Source organism: Zosterops lateralis, assembly GCF_965231275.1.
Source record: "Zosterops lateralis genome assembly, chromosome: 10".
Lineage (NCBI taxonomy): Eukaryota > Metazoa > Chordata > Aves > Passeriformes > Zosteropidae > Zosterops > Zosterops lateralis.
In genome coordinates this window covers 13,833,929-13,860,002 of record NC_139770.1, presented here as the reverse complement: position 1 = coordinate 13,860,002, position 26,074 = coordinate 13,833,929, and the positions used below count along the sequence as shown (strand labels likewise).

The window sequence follows — 26,074 nt, the reverse complement described above, 5'->3', positions numbered from 1 at the left end:
GAAGCTGAGAAGTAACTCACCGTTCTTCCCTTGCCCCAGGTCACACTCATGCACAAAGCAATTACTAAAGGATTATTAAACAGAAGCAAACACAGACAGTTTTATTTCCTGCCACTTCTACACTTCTGATGGTGAACACGCAAGCCTTAAGTTTCAAAGCAGCCCAAATAAAATTAGGTCATGCTCAGGAGGAGTAATATTTGACAACATATCCATCACTAGATGGGGGCTGGTCTAAGCTGGGTGCCAGGTGCCCACCAAACCACTCTGTGCTTCCCCTTCCCAGAGGGACAGGGGAGGTATAATAAGACACAAAACAACTTGTAGGTTAAGATAAGGCAGTTTACTAAAACAAAAGTTTGCATGTGCACAAACAAAGAGTAAAAAAAGAAAAATGTTATTCTGCACTTCCCATCAGCAGGCAATGCCCAGCCACTTCCTGGGAAGCAGGGCTTCAGCATGGAAGTGATTGCTTGGGAAAGCAAACACTGTAAAAAATGAATGCAACACCTTCCTACTCCTTTCCTTATCTTCTATATCCCAGTTGATGTCATAGAGTGTGGAATGTCCCTTTGGTCACTCTGTGTCAGCTGGCCTGGTTGTGTACCCTCCCAGGACCTTGCCCATCCCCTACTCCAGGCAGGTGGGATGCTGCAGGGACAGACCTACTGCTGGGCCAGCACTGAGTTATTAGCACCCTCCCAGCTCCCAGGGCAAAGCACAGCTCTGTCAGGGCTGCTGGGGGAAATCAACTCCAGCTCAGACACACCCAGTACACCAGAGTAATAACATTTTACACTGAATTCAGATGGCTCTGTTCAAATGCATTACTTTGCTCTGAATGTATATATTTGATATATTTGATATATTTGTTTGATAGGAAGATGGAAACAACAGAATGTGAACACCAAGACAAAACTACCAAAGAACACCCAGAAAAACATCAGTGTCTCCTTATTAGGCTTAGGTTATTATTAATATTAAATATAGAAATAGTTTTCTTTTTTAGTATTTTTTTTGTATTATTATTTAAACTATTACTATAGAAGTTATAAATAACTACTCTACTTAGTTACTTTAAAATTACAGAGTTCTTAGAAAAAAGAAAAAGGTTGGTATATATTTCTCTAAATCATATAATTGATCTGTACAGATAGAGTCCTTATTTGAATACTACAAATTATTTCACCAGATTAAAAAAATAATAAAAAAGTCCATAAAGTTTTTAGCTTATAGAAATGTACTTACAACATGTACATTTCTCATATTCTTACTGAAGCTCTGCAATTCATTGGAAAGTGGGGAGATCCATGTTCTTCTTCCTTCCATATAGACCATCTAGATTTCATTACCAAACTCCTGCTCGCTGATGCTTAGTTACCACTATACTCAAAAAACATGAAGTCCTAAGGAGATAAAAAAAAAAGCAAACAAAGAATTCTTAAATGTGGTCCTTAGTTCCGAGATCCCCTGGCTGCATTGCAAGATATACACCTTCCTCTAAAAAACCTGAAAGGGTGAGGAGAAGGTGGGGGCACATTTGCCATGCCTTCACCACCTGAGTCTCTCAGAATGGGACATCCACAGAGACAGAAAGATGGTGAAACACCAACATGGGAACTTCTAATTTATCACTAGCCAAAGCTATGCTTCCTTTACTCAGGACTTCTGCCCTGACTTTGTTCAACCTGACTCATTCCCTCTCATTTTACCTCAAACTGGAGCCCACCACAACAATGGCTTTAGTTTACTGCTGGGGCTCCATTTCTGTGCCTGAAAGCCTGGGTTGCTCACACTGGCTAATGCTGCACTCAGTAACACAGGAACACACACAGCTGAACAAAACCTTGTTCATGCACAGGGCTCTCAAGAGGTTGGTGAGACCTTTCCCAATGCAAGGTGCTTTGCATGCCCCTTTCCTGCCCATCAGCAGCCCAGCCAGCACAGAAGCAGTGCATGTTTTGAAACGGTACCTTGATGCATAATTCTACTGTTAGGTAAAACAGGAGTGTGTTCCACACTGTTTTCAAAGAGGAAAGTGAGCTACACTGTTCACTACTGACACTTTGAGTGCAGCTGAGAAGTGCTCTGACAAGTTCAACAAGCTTAGCCTCCACAGTAGTCCCTTCATTTGGAAATTACCATCCTGAGAACATTAATCCTGCTCAATTCAGTGCTTCACATGGTTCCAAAGAGACCTGGGAGGCAGTGGCTGCAGCACTCAGCTGTCCACAGTGGGCTGCTCAGGCTTTGGATGGGTCTCTTGGCTATTGCTAATCAGAATTTTTCTGGTTTCACCATCCATAAACTTGCTTTCCTCTGCTAGTGAGTCTGTAAGAAGTCTTCCCTTTTCCTTTTTTAGTCCCACCAAATATGAAACTCTTCTTAAATAGAATTAGTACTTCATGTAGTCTAGAATAAGCTCCTTGTCTAAAATAATTCTGTGTTGCTTTTTGTGGTCAGTTTTACACAGAGAAGTTCATAAGCTGTCACCCACTTGAAGGAGTTCAAAATTAACTCCTTTACCATCACAATTTAAACACAGAGATGAAAAAGTTAGTTTATGTTCATGTATCAGTGAATGATAGACTTACGATAAGGAAGCAAGCACCAATCATGACAGCTTTCATTTTCACATCAAGGTCCATTGGGAATGAGATTCCAAAGTTATCTGTATCTGTAAACATTTCCTGCACCAAACCAGTCCACTTCTTAGAAATCCTCCCAACAGCGGAAGTCTCATCCAAAGACTGCACCTATAGTTTAACATAAAATTTAAAAAAGCATCATCAAACCTCTCATTCACAATGCTCCCAAATGCATTTTGGAATAGTTTCATTTAAAAGCTGCAGACTGTTATTTTATTTAATACAGTTATTGAGTGCAAGGGTTTGTACCAAAAGGCAATCAGGCTATCAGAAAGTTGGTCTAAAGTATCAGAGCCATGAACTTGACTCTGAATTTGACTAGGAAGTTCCATTCCTTGATGATGCTGGGATACAGCAACCACATGCACACACTGCTGGAAGTGGTGTCTCTTAGCCAAGAGAGTGAATCAGTTTCTCCTGCCATGCATCAGGACCCACCCAAGTGAAAATTAAACAAATTACATTCTTCTGTTCAAAAGCAGAGATTAACCCTCTGGCAACATTATGTTTTCTACCGTGAGATCTTGGACATGGAAAAGATTATTTTCCAAAATAAAGTGATATAAATTTGCTGTATTAACTATTTGCAACATTATTTTAAACATGTAATAGTGGCCTTGTATATCTTTTACTTAACATCTACAAAAACAATGTTGCATTAATCAATATTATTTTAAAAGGAAAGTTGTAACTCTTCATTCATTCAACTCCATATTTCAGGTCTAAATTATCTTAACTTACTAGTGCATTGAATGATTATTAAATGATTAAATAAGTGGTTGAAGGAAATAATTTTAATAAATGCCTGATACAGCTCATAACGGATACCTGATAAAAGATTCAAAAAGATTTTGCTGCTAAATATTTTAATTAAGTGATTTGTGTGCAGCCACAGGGAATTCTCAGTGATCACTGATGAGTGGCTTTAACACATCATCTCTGGAAGTCTGTCTGGTTTATCTAGAGTAATTAAGGTATCTAGAGAAGTAATTTGATTATACCACCATTAAAAGATGATATAGCAATTATTTAAAATATACTACAGTTCAGTAGATAGGTAGTAAGTTGAGCAACAAACTAACATCAAACTACTATCTGAAAACAGACACATGCAAACAATTTTTACATTGCATACCTCAAAATTAACATCCTCACAACACCGACACACAATACATGGGCCAGCAATTTTCAGTACATCGTTTTTTTTCTCATCTTGAATGGTAAACTTTGGCAGACAGGGATGCCAGTTCTGGACAACATAGCCAACTGTTGTTCCTGGAGGGGACTGGACTTCCAGCTTCACAGGGAACAGAAAATGTCCAAGTGAATGATTATGATTCCATATGCTAGTGAGACAAAACCCAAACTGGCACACAAATGAAAACCTATTTTTCCACAACAATCTGGCCTCACAAAGGATTTTTCTGTGACTATTTTCAGAAGACCACTCAGGCTGCAGACCTCTTAGTCAGTTTTTGCCTTCAAGAAAACAGTAAGAGGCTCCTCAGGCTCTGGAACACACAAACTATGCATCTACAGTATAAAGACCAAAGTCCAGTGAAAGAAAGGCAGCGAATATCCCAAAAGCATTCGGTGAAGGCATTACAGGGTGCAGCTACTACAAATGCCTCAGCAGGAGCTCTGAGTAGGTTTAGTGTTTCAGAAGTTGCATCATTCCAGAATTATGTTAATATTTACAAAATCTCATTATCTCCTGTGTTGAATGTCACTGTAGCTTTCAGAGCTGTAAAATGAAAACTCTGTTATTTTATGAAAGCTGTTGCCTTACTCTTCCACTCCAAATCCATCCCATCCCCAGTGCAGATTTCAGCACCAGCCACATGTTCCCTGACACGCTGCTCCATCAGGTTTTTCATTACCACAATCAGAATTGGCCAGTGAGTCCAAGTGCTGCAGCACGCTTGCTTCTTCCCAGACCAAGAACCCCACACACAAATCCCACAAAACTCTCTTCCCAAACCTTACCGGCAAACCCTGACTCATTTCGCCTCACCTCCTGATTGAAGACAACCCCACCTTAACACTGCACAGGAGGTGCCTGTCCCAGGAGGAGGAAGGCAGTGAGAGGCAGGGACTCACCTCCTGCAGGCAGCAGGGGCAGCAGCAGGAGGCACAGCGGAGAGGTCTCTGCAGTGTGATCACCTCCCGGCCCAGGTTGTCAATGATGCGGATGGTGAAGGGCCGGGCTGCCCCACAGCAGTTCCTGGTAAGGCAGTCAGTGTCCTCTGCTGCAAAGTACACCCTTTGTCCCAGTGAATTCTTGAGTTCGTACTTATTGTTTGTTTCAAAGCCGGTCACAACTGACAAATGGGAAAAAAACCTGTTCAGTTCCTAGGAGTGTCTGCAGACACTCCCTGCTGACCCTGCAGCTGCTCTTTGGGAAGGCAAGACTCGCTCAAAGTCTGTCAGAGGCAGCTTCTGGCAAAGGGAAATGACAGGGAAGGATCCTCAAGCAGCAAAGCCTGACAGAGAAGTTCAGAGGGAAGAAGCCACCATGAACAAGGACAAATGGAGATTCCCATCTGTCCCCAGTGTCCTCCCCAGCCACAGACACCTGCTGCCTGAACAAGCACCACCATTACCAATAACACAGCAGGGAAGTTTCTCAGGGGACACCTGAATGGATGGATAAGAGGTAAAGAGAGTTGTGAATTTGGGGGTGAAGCCAGAAAAGGGCACAAATACGTTCACAATTAGAAAGCAACAAAAAACCCTCTCAGTCAAGATTTACAGCAGTGTACATCAAAATCCGTAAGAGCCAGGACAAAAATTTTAATTAATTTCTATAACAAATGAAAGCACTCTTTTAAGTTTTAGAAAGAACTGGAAAGAAAATGTAGCAGCAACATTAGGGGTCAGCTGGGAGGTACGGTCCATTTTATTCCTTCTATTTGAAAGACACTGATAATACAACTTGGGTATTCTTAAAGCACAGAATGAGGGCAGGAGAAGGAAAGCCATTCAGTTTGCTAAAACAGCAGGATTGCCTGTCAAAGGGATCAAAGCCACATGCCAGTCCATGGAATTAGGTGGGATATGACAGGACAGGAAACAATATCTTTAAGTAAGGAAGAGAAGAGAGTAGAAATCATTGTTAACAAGTAACACTGGAAATGTGTGCCTTCATCTATAACTAGCTATATATCAACTATATATATACAATATATATCAACTATAGCATTTATAACCAAGATTATTCAGTTGCATTGCTGTGTATCTTTTGAGATATAGAGCCCACTGAAAATCTTCTTCCCTCCTATTTTCTCCTTCTTCTCCTCCACTTCTTCTGGACTTCTGCAGGAATTCACAGGTAATACAAGAAAAACAAAGGTGGTAACCTTAAAAACATACGGTGAAAGAAAGCCTGAACTTTACTGTTATTGGGATTATTAGATTAAAATACTTTGTACTTACTCTCAAGAAGTTCAAGTTGCTGATGAATCAATATCTGGTCAATCTGCTCATGGTTGAAAAATTACACAGAATAAACAGTTAACAGGTTACAACTAAGAAAACCTGCAGTTTTAAGAGCTGCTGCTGTTTAATTTTAGAATAAAAATGTATGGATGGATACATTGTGTAGAGGCAGATTATCCACCAGTTAAGCTATGGAAAGAGCCTGCTTGCCTCCTTGTCCTGTCCTTGCCAGTTTAGCAGAAGATTTTCATGGCACTGGAGCTGAGGGAGGGAGCTGAACCCAAACTGGTCTGGCTAAAAGCACACAGGGCTAACACACCTCTGCTCCCTTCAGGACTCAGAGCTGGCAGAGCTCTGACATCCTCTCCCAGAGGCTCCATACAGACAAAGCAGGAAATGGGGATATTTTAGAGCAGAAGCTCAGCTACTGCTCAGCTCTAAGGACAATTCAGGAGAAAATCAGCCTCTCCTCATCAGTGGTTTTTTTTTTGGTTGGTTTTTTTTAGCACTTCACAAAACTGCCAACAATATATCAGTATTAATCATTCCAGTGCTGAGATGATCTGTATTTTACAGTACAAAGACACATTCAGTAATGTGGAAACAATTCTTATTTTGCTATTAGCATTCTCTATGCTGTGAAGTCTGACTGGCAGCTCTACTAACAATATTAGGAGGTGTGAAGAAAAGCATCATGTAGAAAATTAAGTGCTTTTAACATGCTACAGTTGCCCATATGATGGGTATTTATTCTATACACCTTTCCAAAGGACATTACATCTCCCAAACAGTAACTTCAGAAAAGGGAAGAACATATGACAGACAGCCCTGTGTCCCGCATCCTTCAGCACCCTACTGGGCAGGAAAGTACTCCAGGAACAAATGCTACATCTCTAACAGGTATCTCTGCATTCAGACATTACAGAAGTCTTCACTTAGCAGCCCATGAGCAGCAATCCACGCAGCTGCAACATAGCCAGATGCTTTATTTAGTTATTTCATGGATGCAGGCTGCTTCCCAGAATTGGGAAGGAGGAAGGGTGCAGGTACCTGTGTGAGGTACTCCAGTCCAGGAGGGCAGTTGGGAATAGAAGGAGGGATAGGCATCCAGATTGGCACGTTCATGGGGGGCTGGTTCTGGACAGGCGGAACAAATCCACCTGGGAATCCCATGGGTTGTCCCTGGAATCCATAGTTCACTGCACCTGTGACATTTGGTATGGTAGGAGAGATACAGTTAGGAAAGTTAAAGTTGGAAAAGAATTGCCCCACCCATCTTCAAAACTGATTTATTCACTATTTGGAACTATGGAGATCCTTACACTTTATACATTTCAGTTATGAATACAGTAACTCTCATGAAAGTTACACTGCTGTGGGAAATTCTGATGCTTCACACAAAACCAAACCAAATAAAATTTAAAAATGCATCATTCTTGAATAGAGAAAGAATTTCATTCCCATAGAGACAGTCAATTCAGAAAAAAAAATAAAAAAAAAAAAGCAAGGTTATTTCTAAGTAGAGAAGAAAGAATACTTTAAATTACATGAAAAGCATTGGCATTTACACACTCTTAGTTGAGCAAATGAGGAATTTTAAGACAAAGTTTCCCTGGAACTATACCTGCTACTTTTGCAAAAGGAAATGTCCTTTTAGCAAAGTTCATCTTTGGTTTTCAAGATGACTCAAAGACCTTCAGCCCACACCAGCTCAGCACCAATTTTCACATTAGATTACAACACATGGACCAGTGCACATGAAAGATCAGCTGTGGCCATAAGCAGGCCAGTACCCCATGTGATGTAAACAGTGGCTTAAAACTCATAGGTGGCCATATCACCCACCCCAGAGAAGAATCTTCCCTTTGAGAATTCAGAATCATTTTTATGTCTGAGCATACATTCTGCACACAAACTACCTACTGCTACTGTGGGCAAATGTGTGCACATAGAATTACCCAAAATAACAATGCTCCTGCAACCTCCATGGCACATTGAGTGCTTTTTCCCTGCTAAAGCCAAGTGTACCTACAGACCTCAGAGTGCCATGCATAAGCTTTAACTTATGAACAGCACAGTAACTTAGGTCAAACATTTTGCTTTTTACCTCTGACTTATGCTCTGAGCCTGATTGTTAGATATTTATTGTGATTGTTTCTTCAGCAAGAAATCATTGCCAGAATGAGAGAAGTTGCTCAGGAGTGCTGCATTTTGAAGTGAAGCAGAAAATGAGACAGAAGAGGAGAGACGGAGAGGAGAGTGAGGGAAAGTGTAAGATATAACCACCTGTAAAGTACAGCAACAGAATTCATAAATCAGGAACTGAATACACGCAGAACTGCAAGAGGAAAACAATTTTTTCTTCACCTGTGTATTTCTAGAGAAAAATGAAGTGAAATACTGAAGTAACATGATGATTAAAAAAATCTGATTATCAGTAAGAACCTAATGCACATTAATTGCAATCAGTAACACCTGGCAAACCTCTCTAGCAAACTCCCCACAACAACCACTGAGGAAGGCCTGACATTTTTAATTCCTACCACTGTTGGTACTGCTCAGCACATACTAACATGCAAAACCACAAAGGAAAGAAATGACTTTTCAGCAAAACAGGAATTTAAAGAAACTCTATAGAATTAACAGCAAAGAGGTAAATTGGAGATGATCACTCTTTTACAATCCCGTATTCCACATGCTTATTTTCTAATGGTCTTACAGGTCTGTAACCAAGCCACCCACCTTGGTAAGTCCCAGGGACCGGCTGAGGGGGGCCATAGGGCATTCCAGGTGCTGTGGCAGGTTGAGGTTCTGGAAGAATGGAAAATATGCTCTGAGTATGGATCATTTCCTCCTACCTCGGGTGAAAGATCCCCAGCACTGACTCCTTTTGCAAAGTACACAGAGAACAAAATCTAGGGAGCTGTTTTCTGTATAGCAACAATATACATCAAGATTGTATTTAGGAACAAAGCATGCATCAATAAAACTTAATGGAGTTCTGGTTCCTAAAGCACAGAGAAAAGAGAGATACTGCACAGGATGTCATGAAGATGTCACAGGATCACAGAATCATTTAGCTTGGAAGGGACCTCCTAAGACCATCTAGTCCCATGCTCAAGCAGTGTCAGTTCACTCTGTCTGGAGCAAAGATGTCTTTGTTCATTGATATTTAGAAAGAGGCTTGAATTCAAAGCATTGCCAGGAACTGACAGGCTGCCCTCCAGTACAGAACATGGCACTGAGCCATTCCCCCCTGTGTAAAACCTTTTCTCCCAACTTCTTCAGTTCAGACTATACTAATGCCTCACCAGCAGATGGAGAGGGTTATGGATTTAAAAACACTTAACAGCTTCAGCTTGTAAGCAGAAGTAACATGAATTTCAAGATTACTAAATTATTTATTATTTTTGCTTAACTTCAGAAATCAAGATCAAGAAAACGTAAGCTCTATATTTTGTAAAATATACCATTTTAAAATGTAAATAATTTCAAGTTAAAACATTCATACATATTTCATATGATTAGAAGGTAAGCTAATAGCTAAGTTAATATTGCTTAAATGTGCTGTCTTTGATGTTAAAAGTGTCAAAAGTTGACAATTTGGTTATATTTTACTCACCTTGCATTGTTGTAGATCTGCTTGTAGTTGTTCTGCAAAAGAGCATTTTTGTGTCATGACTTTTTAAATACATAATTTCACACAAGAGCTATTCAGAGTTCTTTATTATTGATAAAAGATATTTCCCTCTCTAAACTGTATGGGAAAGCGAAATTACAAATACAAGAAAAAATAAATATCTCAGCTTCCTTCTAGGTTATCTCACCACCACTCCATAAGTCTGAGTTTTCTATGCCTACAGTCATGCCTAAAGCATCCTGAAATCATTCTCAACTCAGAAAAGCATTGGGATGTGCAAGACTCCACTGTTCAGCCATTCAGAAACATCCTGTAATTCATATGAACAATTTGCTGGCAGTAATTTAAGGGTTCAGTGTATTGATGCTGACCACAAAACCTGCTCAGGTAAACCCTGGAGCAGCCATGCTACCACCAACTCAGTTCTTTAAGCTGTTCCATTTCTCTAGGGGTACTACTAAATGTCACATATCCACTATTTGCCTTCACAGGATAACAAAGGGTACTTGCCAAGAGGAATAAAACAACAATTAAAAAAACAAAAACAAACAAACAAACAAACAAACAAAAAAAACTCCAACAGAATTATACAGCCCACTCCAAAGAAAAAACAAAACAACCTAACCCAAAACAAAATAAAATAAAACAATAAAACCACACATTAAAAAAAATCCCAAACCCAAAACATCAAAAGAACCCCCACTTACTGATACCAGCTGAAACCTTGAGAGTTATTTCTTTCTCTGGGGTAATGGTGAAGCAAGACAACAGCAGCAACTGCTATTACAGACAGATCCAAAACAATCAGGAGATCCAAAAGTGGAAGTCTAAACAAGAATGGTACAGGCACTCCTTTTTAATAGGACTGAAAGCTTTAAAATAAAAAATAATCCCAGTTGTTCTTTAAAAATAATCCAGTTCAATTTTAAACCATTAATATAATTCCTCTGTTATGATTCTTCTAGCTACTTTGTTTCCATGAAGATGGCTGTTCAAAGCTGGAAAATGAAACTGAAAGCAATTCCTGCCTGTTGTTCACTCCCCGAGTAAAAGCAGATCTCACAGGGCGATGTCTAACGCTTCTGGAATGCCATGGAACTCTCCAAATCCCACAGAATATCCTATTTCAGCGCTGCTGCTTCAGTTCCTCTTAAAACATTCCTTTTTTAATACACCTTTTTTTCTATGTTACTAACTCTTCTTTACTAACAAAACCACCCTCCTGTTTCACATCCTTTAATTGGGTTCCGGTCATAGGGTAGACTGGAATGTAGTCACTGTATGAATGTAGGAATATCACAAATTATAGAAAGATAAAACTAGCAAAAGATCAGTTTATACTGTCAGATGTTCCAGCTACATGAACTTCAGTGAAATACTGAGAATTACAATTAAATCCTTTGGTAAAGGGAGGGTAGAGACAGAATCATATGATTTATTTAAAAGAAAGGCTTTGTAGTCATCCAGAATCTTTCATTGTCCCTACAAACACACACACAAGCCACTGTACAACCTAGGATTTAGAAAAGGTTGATACGCTCTATAGTAGAAAGCAATAAAGATTTTACAAAGCTCAGCCCTCATTTCACCCCTAGATAGCTTCTTTTTTATGAATGTCTGTGTTTCTTTTTGGTCACTTCCACATTTCAGAACTGCATAGCACAGCCACATGTCCCTTACCCTGATGCATGTCACTAGATATGCTGCAAGTAATTCAGACATAATTACAGTAAATATTAGGTTCTGCTTTTTATCAGAAAAGCAGAATAGTAGCCTAACAAGTAGTTTCATTTCTTATCCAGCTCACTAAAATGCTGCAAAGAGCACGTGTTAATGTAAGCTCCCGGGCACAAACATGCTTCAAAAAACAGGAAGCCAAATAGCCAGGAGGCATGCAATTAGTTGACTTTTTTTTTTTTAATGTTGCGTTATATTACACTCTTCAGCACCCGGATTTTAACCCCGACCACTGGAGAAACTATGCTTAAAAATCATCTAGTTAATCTAATTAAACGTGCTATTTATGTCCAATTTTTGTTATTTGTTAACAAATATTATTCAGAGAAGGAATTAACTTTTTTTTTTTTTTTTTTTTTTTTTTTTTTTTTTTTTGTTCTGATGCATTAGAGTACCCTCTCCCCTTACACTGACTATTTCTCCTGAGGCCTGGGAGCGGCAGCCCCTGGCAGGCACAGGCAGGTCCCAGCCCGGGGAACCGCCTCGCTCAGCCCAGGGCACATCACGGCTGGTGCCACTGCCGGGCACAGGAGCGCAGCTCCAGGACCGACCTGCTGCTGCCAGGACCAACCTACAGCTGCCAGGACCGACCTGCTGCTGCCAGAACCCAGCCTGTGGCTCTAGAACCAACCTGCGGCTCCAGGACCAACCTACAGCTGCCAGGACCAACCTGCGGCTCCAGGACCAACCTGCTGCTGCCTCCCCTCTCAGCGGGGCTGGCCCGGGCAGCAGCACCTCCCTTTCATGCAGTCTTTGCAGGCGTGTTACTCCTCTGAAGGGATGGGTTCTAACCTAACCCGCACTCTCCAGCCGGAGGACGTGCGGCTTCTCCTGCCCGGCCCCTGCCACAGTCCTGCCGATCACGGGCATCCCAGTGAGGAAACCCCGGGATACCCGACAGCCGCGCCTGGAAGGAATCCCGGAGGGAGAGGACGCTTAAAGCCTCAGCCAGCCGAACGTACCGGTCCCGAGCTGCGGCTCCGTGTGTCCCTGTGTCCGTGTGTCCCGCTGTCCGTGTGTCCCGCCCCGCCCGTGCCCGCGCCGCGCCCTTGGGGCACTCCCAGCGCTGCGGGGCGGGGAGCGAGGGCAGGGCCGGGCTCCGGGCAGGAAATTGCGGCCAGCCCTGCGGGGAAACGGCGGTATTTCTACAACTTTGGTGTTCGTGACATTTACCTTTTCCACTTCTATCGGCATCAATGCTGATTCTGTCCTTTTAAGATTAATTAATTAATTGATCAACCTAATTTCTGCCTTTTAGTCAGAGGACATCTGGTTACATGCAAGTGATAATGCCAAGTTCTGTGTCTGTCCATCCTGAAAGGAGAACAAATGTATTTGGAACAATTTTACCTTGCTTATAAGGCAGCACCTCAGACAAAATATATATTTATGTGGACGTCACGGTTCCAGGAACAAGAACGTACAGCGCTGAATTGTTTGGGAAACAAAGGACTTGGAGTAAGTTGGCTCACACCCTGATTAACAGCTCTGGTAAACAGATTTTCTGCATCCTTTTTTGTGCATTCATGTACACCAGATTGGAGCTGCTGGTGTCCACGTATGTTTCTTCAAAGGAAACTATGCATTTCATGTAAAAAAATGTGGGTTACACAAAGGAAACTATATGTTTCGTGTAAAAAAAGTTTGGGTCGCACAAATCTGATCACAGTAACTGGTCCATGCATGAAACCCAAGCCTAGGAATTCAATAAGTGCAGGTCACCTTGTACATACTCTGTAGTCTTTGTCTTTTACCTCCCAAAATAAGGTCTCCATTTCAATATTGAACTTTCCATAAACAAAACAAAACAAAACAAAATAATAATAAAAAAACCCCTCTAACTATTGTTCTAGCCCTGCACTGGATTTCACCTAAACACCGGATTTGACAGGGATTTGGGGATTTTATTTTGCTTGTTTCCTCAGGTACAGAAGAATCTAATCTAAAGCTGACTAGCATTTTCCCACACATCTGCAGAGTCCACTAAGAGGATTAATAGCCGACACCAAGAAATAGGTTTTGACCATCTTTTAAGAAATAGGTGTAGAATTATTTTGACATGGTTGGGAAATTGGAAATGCATGGTAGCTTTTGATACTACCCTTCTTTTTTACAGGAATATAGCATAGTTATATTTAGCTTGGTTCAGACTTATACACTGAAATTCAAATTGTATTGCCCAGCAAACATGACTTTTTGACATAGAGATGAATTTTTTTCTTAGATGAGAATATCATTGTCCTATCAGAGAGAACAAAGATGGCATCACCTCTTCTTTCATGCATCTGTAAGTAGGAAAAAAACCTGTTCACCTGCAGTGACAGAAGAAAAGGTGCCATGGTTCACAAAATACAAAGTAATTTATCGGTCTTTCCCATATCAAATAATGTTCCAGTCCTTATCTAGCTAGGATCATTGATCTTGTAACTGACAGTCAGCGCTTTTCTGTTAGATCAGGGAGTGGAAATGGTCAGTATCTTTTTATTTTGTCCAGTGAGCAGATTTAATAAGCAGAGGAATGCCTAAAACAATAAGAAAAGAAGTTGGGATTATTTAAAGAGAAATAAGAAAATGACCATGCTCCTAGTAATTTAGTCTTTTACATTTAAACATGTTTACCTGAAAAAAAAAATATTGTTTGTAGATTCTTGACCCTGATTTCTAGGATTTTTAGGATTTCTGTTTTGCTTGTGGTCTGGATATTCAAAACATTACTTTCTAGTTTTACCTTCTGATGCTCCTGATGTTGACTCCTCATCTGATCCTGTGGTGCCCAACACCAGAAATGGGACCAGTTCCTCCACCCGCTTCTCGTGCAGAGGTCTCCAGTAACCTGGAGCTGAGCTGATGAAAGCTCTCATCTTTCTTGCTAACATCCCCTACCCAGCTCCTTTTCCCTCCGTGCTCAGGCAGGACATCTGTGTGAGGGGGCATGGGAGGAGGTTCACCCAGGGCTGCACATGAGAGCAAACAGCCTTTGTGCAGCTCAAACTCTGTTTAACTGCATTTAACCTCGGGAATGGCACTGTTTGCACTGCTAACGGAAATAAAAGTGGCTGCTAGGGGTTTGCCTTCTGTGCCTGTGGACACAACCCCACAGAGGAAATAAAAGTGGCTGCTAGGGGTTTGCCCTCTGTGCCTGTGGACACAACCCCACAGAAGACTGCCTTCTCCAGTGTTTGTAATCAGGAAAGCAAACCTGGAACAGTAAGCAGACACAGGAGATGAAGAGAAAGATAAGCTGAGAGTAGTCGTTGTCTTTATAGAAAAGACATAGGATGTGAGGTTTGAAGCACAAACTTGAGAGGGCTACCAGGAAATAAATTAAAGAACAAAATAAATAAAAAGGAACAGAGGATAAGGGAAGAGGGAACAAAGAAAAAGATTTATCTCAGTGCCAGGCCAAGAAAAGCTCCTGAGCTGCACTGGCTGGAGCATCAGCCATGGGGTACAATTTTTTTTCTGCTGTTTGCCATCCTTCACTTGTGCACATTTCTGGGAAACCTCTAATTGTTACAAATTATGCTTAAGTCTTGTGAATTCCTTTAGCTTACAGTGCTTAGGCCTGTATTCATGTGTGCAGGTGGATATCTTAGCCTTTAAAACTGTGGGTCTCAGCAATGCTGCTGGAAGGTGGTTTAAATACACATAGGAATTGGCAGGAATGTTTAACATGTATGTATGAGTTTGGGGAAATGTGATGAGTTTGAATTAGATACCTAGATTTAAACTCATCTGTTCTCTAGCTGTGGTGCAGGGGTTAGGCAGAGAGATCCCCCTCATGCCCTGTGCTGAAAATAAGTGATTCACTCTCTGATACTGAAATTACAGCATTAGTTTTATTCTCAACTTTTGATGACAAAGTGATAATGACCTGATACAATTTTCACAATATTTAGAACTTGATTGGAAAGTTTAGATTTTAAAAGACTGCTTTCAACCTAACTATTCACATGTAAGGAATCTTCTCCAGAATCAGTAAGTTATTTTCCTTTTTTCTATTTATACTACATGCTACATCCAAACTAGTGGTGGTTTTGAATTTGGGGAGGCAAACAATGTAATGTTCCAATAGGCAATATCTACACTTTAATGCAGAATGATGACTCTAGCATGAGCCTTCCACCAGTGTGACAGACATGAGGTACATGCAGCAAAAGGCAGTTTAAATCCAAGCATTTTAAAAAATAGATAAATTGCTATTACTAGTATTAATATTACTATTAGTATTTCTTTGATGAGGAAGTGGGGAAATGGATTCCATCCTACTAACTTTTGGGAGGCATCTGACATCCCCCGAATCTCAGTGTAGCTCTCCTCTTGTTTGGTAGTTAGGCCTTCGCTAATTTAATAAAATATGCAATCATGAAGCCAGAAGAAGCAGCTAACACATAGTCTCTGTATTAAAGATTTGTAATTGTGAAATTGTAAACAGTCCTGTTCACATATTTGATTTCATTTAACAATGTCAAGTCAGTCATCAAGCCTGCAGTCTAACAAATGAGGGTTAGGTTTTCCTCTGAGAGGGAAAGTGGGTGAAAATTAGTTTAGTGCTGTAATGTCTTAGTTAATTCAGCATCCAGATTACATCAGTGGACAGTTGTGAGTTCTAAACCACATAAAGTAGCATTCCTTATATTTTTATGTATCCTGAGGAGCAACATGTCTCCCTGGGCTGTCACTAACAATTGTAATAATCACTCACGGAGGAAAAGCAATTCCCACAGAGAGCTGTCAGCCATCACCATCAGTCCTTCCTCGAGGTATTCAAACACAAGGGGAAAACAACAACTGAACAACAATGGAAGCAATGCCACACATTTGGGTTTGCTACTAAATGTTTTTTGTGCCACAGCAATTTCTTTCTCAGACTAAGAAGGAAGCTAAATAAAGTTTTACTGCTGCCAGTCATGCAAGATTTTGAATGTCAGCACTGTAAATGTACTGACATAAGCTGCTTTGCAGTCAGAAAACAGGATATTGGGAGGAAAAGAACAGCTCGACATAAAGAAATAGGCCATTACAGTTTACAGCATTTAGGATTAACTGTGGTACCAACAGTTTAAAATGCAGCTTGTGTAAATCCTGTTTTCTGCTAAAGGGATATTGCTACTGCAAATAGATCCTTACAGGGAACATTTTCCTAGAAATGATTTTGTTCCTAAAAAGTATAAATAATACCACAACCTAATTAATGAAATACACACACACACACACACAAAAAAAAAAACCCAAACCAAACCAACAAACAAACAAACAAAACAAAACAAAACAAAACAAAAAAAAAACCAAAAAAAACCACACACAAAAAAAAAAAAAAAAAAAAAAAAAAAAAAAAAAAAAAAAAAAAAAAAAAAAAAAAACACCACCAAGTCGGGACAATCCCATCCTGGGCAGGCATCCAGCTCTGTATGTCAAAGCTGGCACTCTGAACTGCCAGGCTGCTCAGTTATCTGTGTTATGTTTTTGCTGGATAAGGAGAGGTTTGAAGGTTTTTGCAAAGCCAAGTTCTTTCATTTAAGCACTGTTGCAGGTCACATTGAATCATACAGCAGCAGTGATGTGTTAGGGGTCCTTGAACTCTCCCTCCCTCCCTCCCTCCCTTGCCTTTTCTCACAAGCACACACCATGTGTGGGTGGGATTCACCTGACAAACGGCTCTGGAGCCAACACTGCTGCACTGCTCTGGAACTGGAATCCTATAAAGCAGTTATGTCAGGACACCATGGGCCTTGAGCTGACATTCCCTTTGAAAATGAACATAAAACAAGGAAGCCTGTAAGCAGCAGCCCTTTGCCTTGGTGCACAGGGTACCTCTGGCTCGAGGGCAGCAGTCCCCTCTGCTCCCTCTGCCCATCCTCTGGGGCCCCTGCTCACCAGTCACACCTCTGAGCACATTAAAGAATGTGATGCAGCACCGAGGCCCACATCTGCTTTCATTTATATAGTATCTTAATCTTTTGGACACTGGCGTTGCATTTGAACTCCGCATTATGAAAAACAAGGCCTTTTAACCTTACATTCCTGATTAGAGACCCTTGGCTTGTTCAGGAGCTGCTGATAAAGATGAAACTGGGTTTGCTTGTGCTGTGATATACACTGGCACTTTTATCAACATGAGGACAAATAGAGCAATACTGATATACAGAACCAGGCTGAAGGGAGGATGTTATTAAAGCCAATGAAGCCTAAGTTAATGTGTTTCATAACAGACTCATCTGATAAAAATGTACTGGGACCTTGAGGCTTCCGTTAATTAAGAAGATAATTAAAAAGTTGTAAATGTAGAAGGACAACTAGATCTGCAAGAGTTTATGAGGTGAATTTACAGCTCAATTAAGAACAAAAATTGAGGAAGCCCAGCACCAGGCACTGCTTCTTACACAGACAGCTGGGGAATTTGGGGAGGTTTGGAAGCTGGAGAGGAGAAAACATAGGAAAAGGAAAATGGAAAATATTTACATCAGATATAAACCCTGTTCACTATTAAGACCTAGTCACCCATGTCAGGTACTGTAAACTCTTTCCTCACACTGATTACCTGGGATGTGGAATAATCACACATGAAGAAATTGCTCATCAAAGCAGTGGGCCTCACGCTCAGGCCAAAGCCATTTCCCAGAAATCCTGAGCACAGCTTTCAGCAGGTTCACATTTAGTCCTAATTATTTCCTAAATCAAGTTTGCCAGATTTGTTACTCCCAGCTCAGAAGGTTTTTCTTCCCGGTTGCTGCATCATGTGGTATTATAAATTGTATTTGCCATCCCATCTCTGATTCAATTTTTTAGTGTAATTGAGCTGCTGGTTGTTACTGATCAGGTTGTTACAGATGCCCTCTCCTCTCCCCTTAACCACCCTCTGCTGGCAAAGCAGAGCAGGATGCATCCACACTGCCTGTGCTGAGGGGAATCCCGGCCAGGCTGCAGGTTCCCTCCAGCTGTGCCAGGTTTGCTGTGTGCTGCCAGAGGACACCGTGCTGGGGACACACAGCATGAGCCAGCCCTGCCCAGATGCTCCTGCACTGCTGCAGGACCAGGCCTTGTGATCCAGAGTCCCCCTGATTCTGAGAGGTCCAACACTGGCATTTGCAGCTTCTGCAGGCTGGATGGGATAAGGTGGCCCACAAAGCCTATGCAGGCAGGCTCTGCAAGTTTCCAGAAACAATATGTTCCTGAAACGGGTTTTCAAAATTGAAGTAAAAGTATTTTTCATGCTGGTATTTATAATTATTCTCTATGGCTCTCTTTCAGTGATCGTTCCCAGAATTTCAGAGTATTTGATTTCTGCCCAATTAGATCTATATTAGCATTAATCAGTGTTTTCTATGGCTTTACAACAAATGTTTTACACCGTTTCTAGTTATTCTCTCTGAACTAAGAATATAAAATACTTGCTGTCAGAGCTGCCTACAGTTGCACTGGACTCATCTGACAGAATGCCTTATGACCTGATCCAAACCCTAATATTTGTTTTATCAAGCTTCGATGAAACCCTGTGGATTTAATGCTTCACCGAGGTTCTGGAACTCTAAAACCTACTTCATCAACCAAGAATGCAGTTAAGATAATATTTTTGCTTTATAAATTAAACACTGAACAAAGCTATTTACAAAATTTACTTTCTGAGACATCATGGGTAAAGAGAGGAATCTGAGACTTTTTCCTTTTTTTTAACTACATCTGTAATGATATATCTACTTCAGGAATGGCTTCTATTTCGGTTTATTATAATGGTTTTAGATTAAAAAGTTCACCAAGAAAGCTAACGCATATTTGTAGTAATAAATATATATGGTGCTAAGCACATCAATGCTGCATGAGGCATTTTGCATCTCTGCAGATTTTCTTAAACATTTTTTCTCTGTTAGTCATATCTTATCAGTTATGTTCCTGAAGTACAAGATAAGAACATTTTAGTTTGAACAGATCAGTAATGTAGTAAAGAATTATGACTTCACAAACAGCAAAGATCCATAAATCTTTTCCATTGAGAATATATTTGTAAAGACTGTATTAGACTTCACTTCTGATTGAAAACATTCATTTACTCTTAGAAATATCTTACTCTCCTTGTGTTCTCCTCCACCTCCTGCTAATTTTGTTCCCATACTCTTTCCTTAGCTCATGTTACTCTGATTTTGCAGGGATTTGTTTCCATCAGACTCTTCCTCTTCCCCAGCTCCACAATCATTTACCCCTTCCCTTCTGACAGGGCCAAGGGTCTGTCTTGCCCGGGGTGGTGGCAGTTCAGCTAAAACCTTGTATTCAGTGAAACCACTCAAACACGTTACTGGGAGGAGAGAATTGCAAAAGGCCACAAGAGTCAAGATAAACTATTTTATGGAGCTCATTTTCAAAGGAGCGTGTTAGGTCATGCATGCATCCTTTTTATTCCCCAGCCATAAAACCACACCTCCTTATGACAACAGCAGGTTATATGGAAGTCCAAAGCATAAACATATGGGAGGAGGTAAGTTCAGCTGTTGATAAAACACAAACCATGAACAAAACACCTGGTCCCACTGGTTTCAATCACTGCAGCTAAAAGAAAACAGTTTCACCTTACAGACGTTTTTGTGGATCACATGCACTTGCTTTATTTAGGTGTTACATCTGCTGGCACAGATGATCTTGGTATGTCAAGTAGCGTTTCTGTGCTCTTATTGAACAAAGTATTTGACAAAGACACACCTGCCTGTTTGCACAAGGACTTCTCGCTACAGTCCTGCCTAGATTTAGTGTTTCTTATCCTCATTTTATTGCCCTGAGACCTTCACATCATCTCCTTACTCACTGTTTGCAGTTATTGAACAAAGCACAAATGCACCCATTCAACCTTTTTCCTTGGTGGCCAGGACAGAGCCAGCACACAGTGTGTGTTTTTAGCAGGGCAAATATTGGTTTGGTATCACAATGACGAATACTGTATGAGCATCCTCAGTAGACAAAAGACATTAAACAACCATCTTGCAGATCAGCAAAAGGAAAAAAATCTGTTTGATCTTCTATTAGGCTCCATTAGGAAAGTGGAGTGATCAAACTGTGGGACTGCACTGACTTTGTGAGGGCAATATTCACTGTGTCAAGGAGGATGAAATACACTGTACACCACTAATTCTTGGCAGGATTTCACTCTTCTGCGAGTTTTTATTTCATTTTGTATCAGGCCCTTGAGAGTCTGAAAGCAATAAAACCAGAGATAAATCTCTTCCTGATAGGGAACCATTTAATTAATTTATTTACCAAATTTTTCATATAAGTAATAAGCCACTTGTCCTGGCTTCTGCTAAACTTGTTTTTACCTCAACTGTTGCATTTTCAGAGCATTGAAGTGATGCTGCTCTCATCTCGAGGTTCACTTAAGTGAAAACATTTCAGAATCAAGTATTTAAAACTGCTCCAAACTCTAAGGAGTTTTAAGTGCAGAGCTCTTGGTTTAAATACTAACATTTTTTAAAGTTCTTTGAATTTCAAACCATAACATTTGCAAACCAGTCTTATTTTCAAGGATTCCAAGTGTGGTGTGGCTGACCCAGTCCTGAGCAATGCCAAAAGCTAAAGAATGCACCCCTTGGGTCTTTACCCAGGTGTTCTGAGCTTTAATCTGCAATTATTTGCAACTAGAGGAGAGAAGATTAAATAAACAAACTCTACAATGATTTGGGTTGGAATGGACTTAAAGCTCATCTTGGACTTAAAGCCATGGGCAGGGACAACTTCCACTACTCCAGCTTGCTCAGAACTCCATCCAGCCTGGCCTTGGACACTTCCAAGGATGGGGCAGGCACAGCCTCCCTGGGCAACCTGTGCCTGGGCCTCACCACCCTCACAGTAAAGAATTTCTTCTTTGTTCTAATGTAAACTTGCTCTTTTCAGTTTAAAACCATCCCCCCTTGTCTTGTCACTACACACCCTTGTCAAAAGTCCCTCTCCAACTTTCATGTAGCAGATTTAGGAACTGAAAGATGCTATAAGGTCTCACTGGGCCCTTCTCTTCTGCAGACTGAACAACTCCAACTCTCTCATCTTGTCACAGGAAGTCCTCTGAATTATTAATTATTAACTATATTTTTTTTACATAATCTTTTACTCCTGTCCTGTACACTCAGTACACTATCCTATACATAATAGCCAAAATATCTCCCCTGGATTTGCAAAATAGGTAGGATTTTTCTTTTTTAAATAAAACAGTATTTTGATACTTTGGATTCCTCAGGGAGCCCAGAAGAATATTTTTTAAAAATGCTCAAAACTTTCTCTTGAATTCTAGAAAAGTGTGAAACATACAAGGTATTTCTAGTATTGATCCTTGTTCTGATCCCAGGCTGCATTTCTTTTCTCAGTCCTTGTTGGTATAAATGGGCATTATCACGACAGTTGCTGAAAATGATTCCTGATGGCAGAATAGAATTTTTCAAGGGTCTAGAAAAGACACGTGGATAGAAAATTAATGTAATCATTAGCCTGGTCCAAAATTCACCCAAGAGTCTGCAAGCAATCAATAAATGAATAAGAAAAGGCTTACGAAGCAACAGTGGACCTTGACACATGCACTGTGATATTTTCTTTAGGGCTTTGGGCAACATGATCTAGTGAAAAGTGTCCCTGCCCATGGCAGGGAGGTGGAACTAAGGGATCTTTAAGGTTCCTTCCAATCCAAACCCTTCTGTGATCTGGGGGGGTATAAGGGAGGGGGCAGAAAGAGAGAATGCCCATGGTCATTTCTAGACAGGAGCAGGTATTTCTCATAGAGCAATGTCTGCAACAGAAGCCTGCAGGATGTTTCATGATTTGGTTGTTGCTGTGTGTGGGTTTTTCTAATACAAAACATCAGAAGTGTAAATAGAGCACTTACCAAATGTGACTGGAACAGAGAAAAACAAGTCCTTCAAATGAGTGGAAAAGCACATCAAGTTAATGAGTCCTGATGAAATGACTTGCAGGTAATTTTTCCTTCAATACTCACCTTGAGTTAATTAAACTAGGATTTATGATTCTAAGATAGAACATACCTTTCTAATTGGAAAGAAACCAATACAACTGAGGGTCAGAAGGAGGAAATTTCACATTATTTTTTTTGCAAAGAGCTTCACTTAGACAAGTCTATTAGAAAATGTGTATTTTGGATCATTTCCAGGTTTGTGTAATCCTTAAACAAATAGGATTAGACAAATTAACACAAAAAGATTTTTTTTTAATACACACAGAATATTCTGTGAAGTACTTTTGCATCCACCAAATTATCAGATAACCAAAGAATCTCAGAACTTGCAGCAACTCTGTGTCTTCACTCCCTTACAGGAAGTGTCTGATCTTCTCACGTGCTGGTGCCACGTGGGTTTGTGGCACTACAGGGGATTTCCCCCTCTCTGCCCCAGCACATAGTGACAGACCATCATGGCATGACCTTTTACCACAGAAACCTTCTAGGTACACCACCATACAGCAGTCTCCTTTGCACGTGGCACTTTCTGTTTCTGCAGAACATGGGGAGTGTCCTGCGGCTGGGCCTTCTCTGTCCACCTGCAGAAGCTGGAGGGATGCTCCGGGTGCAGAAACTAGGCTGGGTATTGACCAGAGGAGCTCACTTTGTGGTAGATTCCATTCCGCCCACGCCCTGACCGGATCTCATAAAATAACCAATAATTCAGCTGTGAATTGCAGGCAATAAAGATAATCCAGTATTGTGTGGCAAAGGTTTAATATCAGATAGAGAAAATAAAATCCTTAAGTTAAGAGTAGAAATTAATTAGAGGTTAAATGTATGTTGAACTTCAATCAGCATCCTGGGTACAGCTTATGATGTGTGAAAAACTAAATACTGTCATAATGAGCTGTTGCTGCCATCTACTGAACACAAGGAGTGTGAACTATACAGATTTACAGTTTGGCTACTGAACAAAAATACTTGCTTATCTGGATTAAGTAAAATTCCTGTTTCTTTAGAGCAATCACGTTTCTTTCTAGATGATATCCAGGGCATGAATTTGCTTTAGAAAAAACTTGTGATCCTTTGGGAGATTCTGAATTCACTCCTAGCCCGTGGGGAACCACGAAAGGTAACTCCCATAACATGAAACACATTGCTATTAATAAGAAAAAATTATTAGAGCTGCAGGTTATTAAGATCTCAGAACACATTAGCTCTTCTTGAGCAATGTCATGCAGAATCCATAAACTCTGCTGAGGATGGATACCTGCCCTTTTGTGGCAGCTGTGGTTCAGATGAATGACCTCCCAGATGGAAAAGCACAGGCATTGGCACTGAATTTCTACAAGGATGCTGGAGGGTTGCACGGAGGTCAAGCAGGCTGCTGAGGGAGTTCTAAGTAGCAAGAGGTATCCCAGCCCCATTGCTTGTTTTATCCACGGGATGAACATGTTCTTGGATGTCACAGAAGCTGCCTCTGAGTGTAAACAAAGGCATTCAAACATATATATATACACGTTAACAGCAAAAATCCCTTGTATTAATACAAAAAAATCAATAACAAAGTCACTAAGTGTGAGAAATCCAATTGGTTGCAATTCATTTTAAAAATATATGCACATATTGCAGATTCATCCCTGTGGTAAATAAAACCTTATTTTGTGTTGACTTCAATGAGATTGGACGTATTTGCTTAGAGACGTCTTTGGCTGTTTAGGACCACAAAAAGAGAGGAAATTGCAGAGGAAAAGTAGGAGATAGGCGAGGTTCCTGCTGACCCTAACGCACTGAATACAGACACACACAGGTCAATAACAGTGCACAGAGCCAAGATTATGGGCTACAACAGCAGTGACTTCTTTCTAAGATGGCAAAGGGATTTAAACGAAAAAAAAAAAAATCTGGTTCTTTTTCTCAGTCTACAGTCAGGCCTGCAGGAGTTGCATTTAACAGAACGACACCAGTGTGAGATTAGCGAGAATAGCATGAAGCAGACTGTATTCCTCTGCAAAATCCTGAATTTCCACACGAGGGAGCTTCTTGCCCACGAAGCTGACAGGGCGCTCCTTCCTGGGAAAGGCGGCAGTGGTTCCCTGTGAGCTCCCAACTCGTGCAGCCTGATTGCACTGCCACGAGTCACAGCGAGAGCCAGAAGTGAAACGGTTAACAGATAATGATGATTGTCAGAGCTTGTTAACCACAATTATTTTCAAGACATATGTAAATCTGTATAACTACCTAAGTGTGGTATATAATCTAAAACATACTGTTTAAATCTATAAGCATTCCTGAGTTAATTTCACTATGGGAACGTTAGTTGCAACTTCCTGACTTCACTGTGTTTGAATGCATATCCATGAACATTAATTTAAAATTAGTCTAAATATTTGTTGAGAATTAATCACCTGATAAATTTAGCTCTTTTTCATTTTTATGAATTATTCATTATCTCCTCTCTTTCCGTTGATGTGTTGGTTGTTTGCAAGAATTGAATTACTGGTTGACACTAAAAAAAAAAAAAAAATTCAGCATTTCTTGTGATTTGTAAAATGTTCCCCTTAGAAGCTTAGCTGGTAACTATGAGAACAATTGGGTTTGCCACCAGTATTTTATGGTACTGGTTTGTTTCTTGAAGGGAGATTTTAAGATGCATAAGCAAGTTCATACAGCAAATATTTTGCAACAACAGCAAAAAATCTGTTTATGTCTTGCATATCATATCATTCCTACAAAGGAAGTTTGTATTAACAAAAGCCTGTTGATGGAAATGTTTCAGAACAGTACAATGAGGTGTGGCTGCAGGAATGAACAGCCATGTAAAACTGCTGAACTGCAAAAAGCTCCTTCCGCACAGTCATCATTGAAAATACTTGAGCTTGCCAAAGGGAAAGAATAATTCTAGAATAATATTCTAGGATAGCCTCAAGCAACTCTGAATGAAAAATTATCAGCCACCAGATATTACAAAGAGGAACAAACCTTTTAAGGAAAGCCTTGAGTAGATGGCAGCAAGGATCCTTAATGCTGGCTAGTATTTGTGATTTGTGAGCCTCTAGCACACACAGGACCATCTCTCAAACTATCTGTGGCCTGCCTTCAGTGGAAATAGTGGAAAATTTTCAAAATAGACCTTACATTCCCAAGTCTAGGGCTGAAAGCCTAATTTCTGGCTTCCACTCATTAAAACAATCTTTCTCACAAAATTAATTTACTAGCAAACATAACTTCCCTTCTTCCAACTCACTGAAACAGATAACATCTTGAACTTCCCATTGGGTATGTCTTTATATTTGTTACTTTCAAATCAGTTTGCTACTATTAATTAAATAACAAATCAGAAAATTACTTCTAAAATTATAAAAAAGCAAAACCCCCAGAACACACCCTCATGTGGTTAGTAACTGGTACCAGCACTTGCAGAACATCAAAGGCTTCTCTAAACATAGACTTTCATCAGTGATGCTGCAAGCCTTCATCTAATCTTTCATGATTTCCCATGCAGGAACATCAAAAGAGAAAGAAGAGAATAGCACTGTTCCAAAGCAACAGTGCTCTGTGTGAAAAGTACGTGTTTAGCTACAGCACATATAAAATGTAAGTGGGAAATTATTATTTACATGAGACATATTTTAATAAACATCATCATTAGCTCACTGTCTTTTCCTATAAGGAACAAGGATT

General features: G+C 40.4%; 1 protein-coding gene across 1 annotated transcript; it reads right to left on the bottom strand.

Moving 5' to 3' along the window:
- Positions 1-333: 333 nt before the first annotated feature.
- On the bottom strand, positions 334-12,483 carry LOC310913334 (phospholipid scramblase 1-like). Its single transcript, XM_083868676.1, has 10 exons — positions 12,426-12,483; positions 10,434-10,553; positions 9,709-9,740; positions 8,829-8,897; positions 7,137-7,291; positions 6,084-6,126; positions 4,749-4,969; positions 3,784-3,945; positions 2,595-2,756; positions 334-1,406 (listed from the first exon to the last, which is right to left on the bottom strand). Exons 3-10 carry the CDS (start codon positions 9,713-9,715, stop codon positions 1,374-1,376), a joined length of 852 nt encoding a protein of 283 aa, XP_083724802.1. The 5' UTR covers positions 9,716-9,740; positions 10,434-10,553; positions 12,426-12,483; the 3' UTR covers positions 334-1,373.
- Between the last annotated feature and the right edge of the window lie 13,591 nt (positions 12,484-26,074).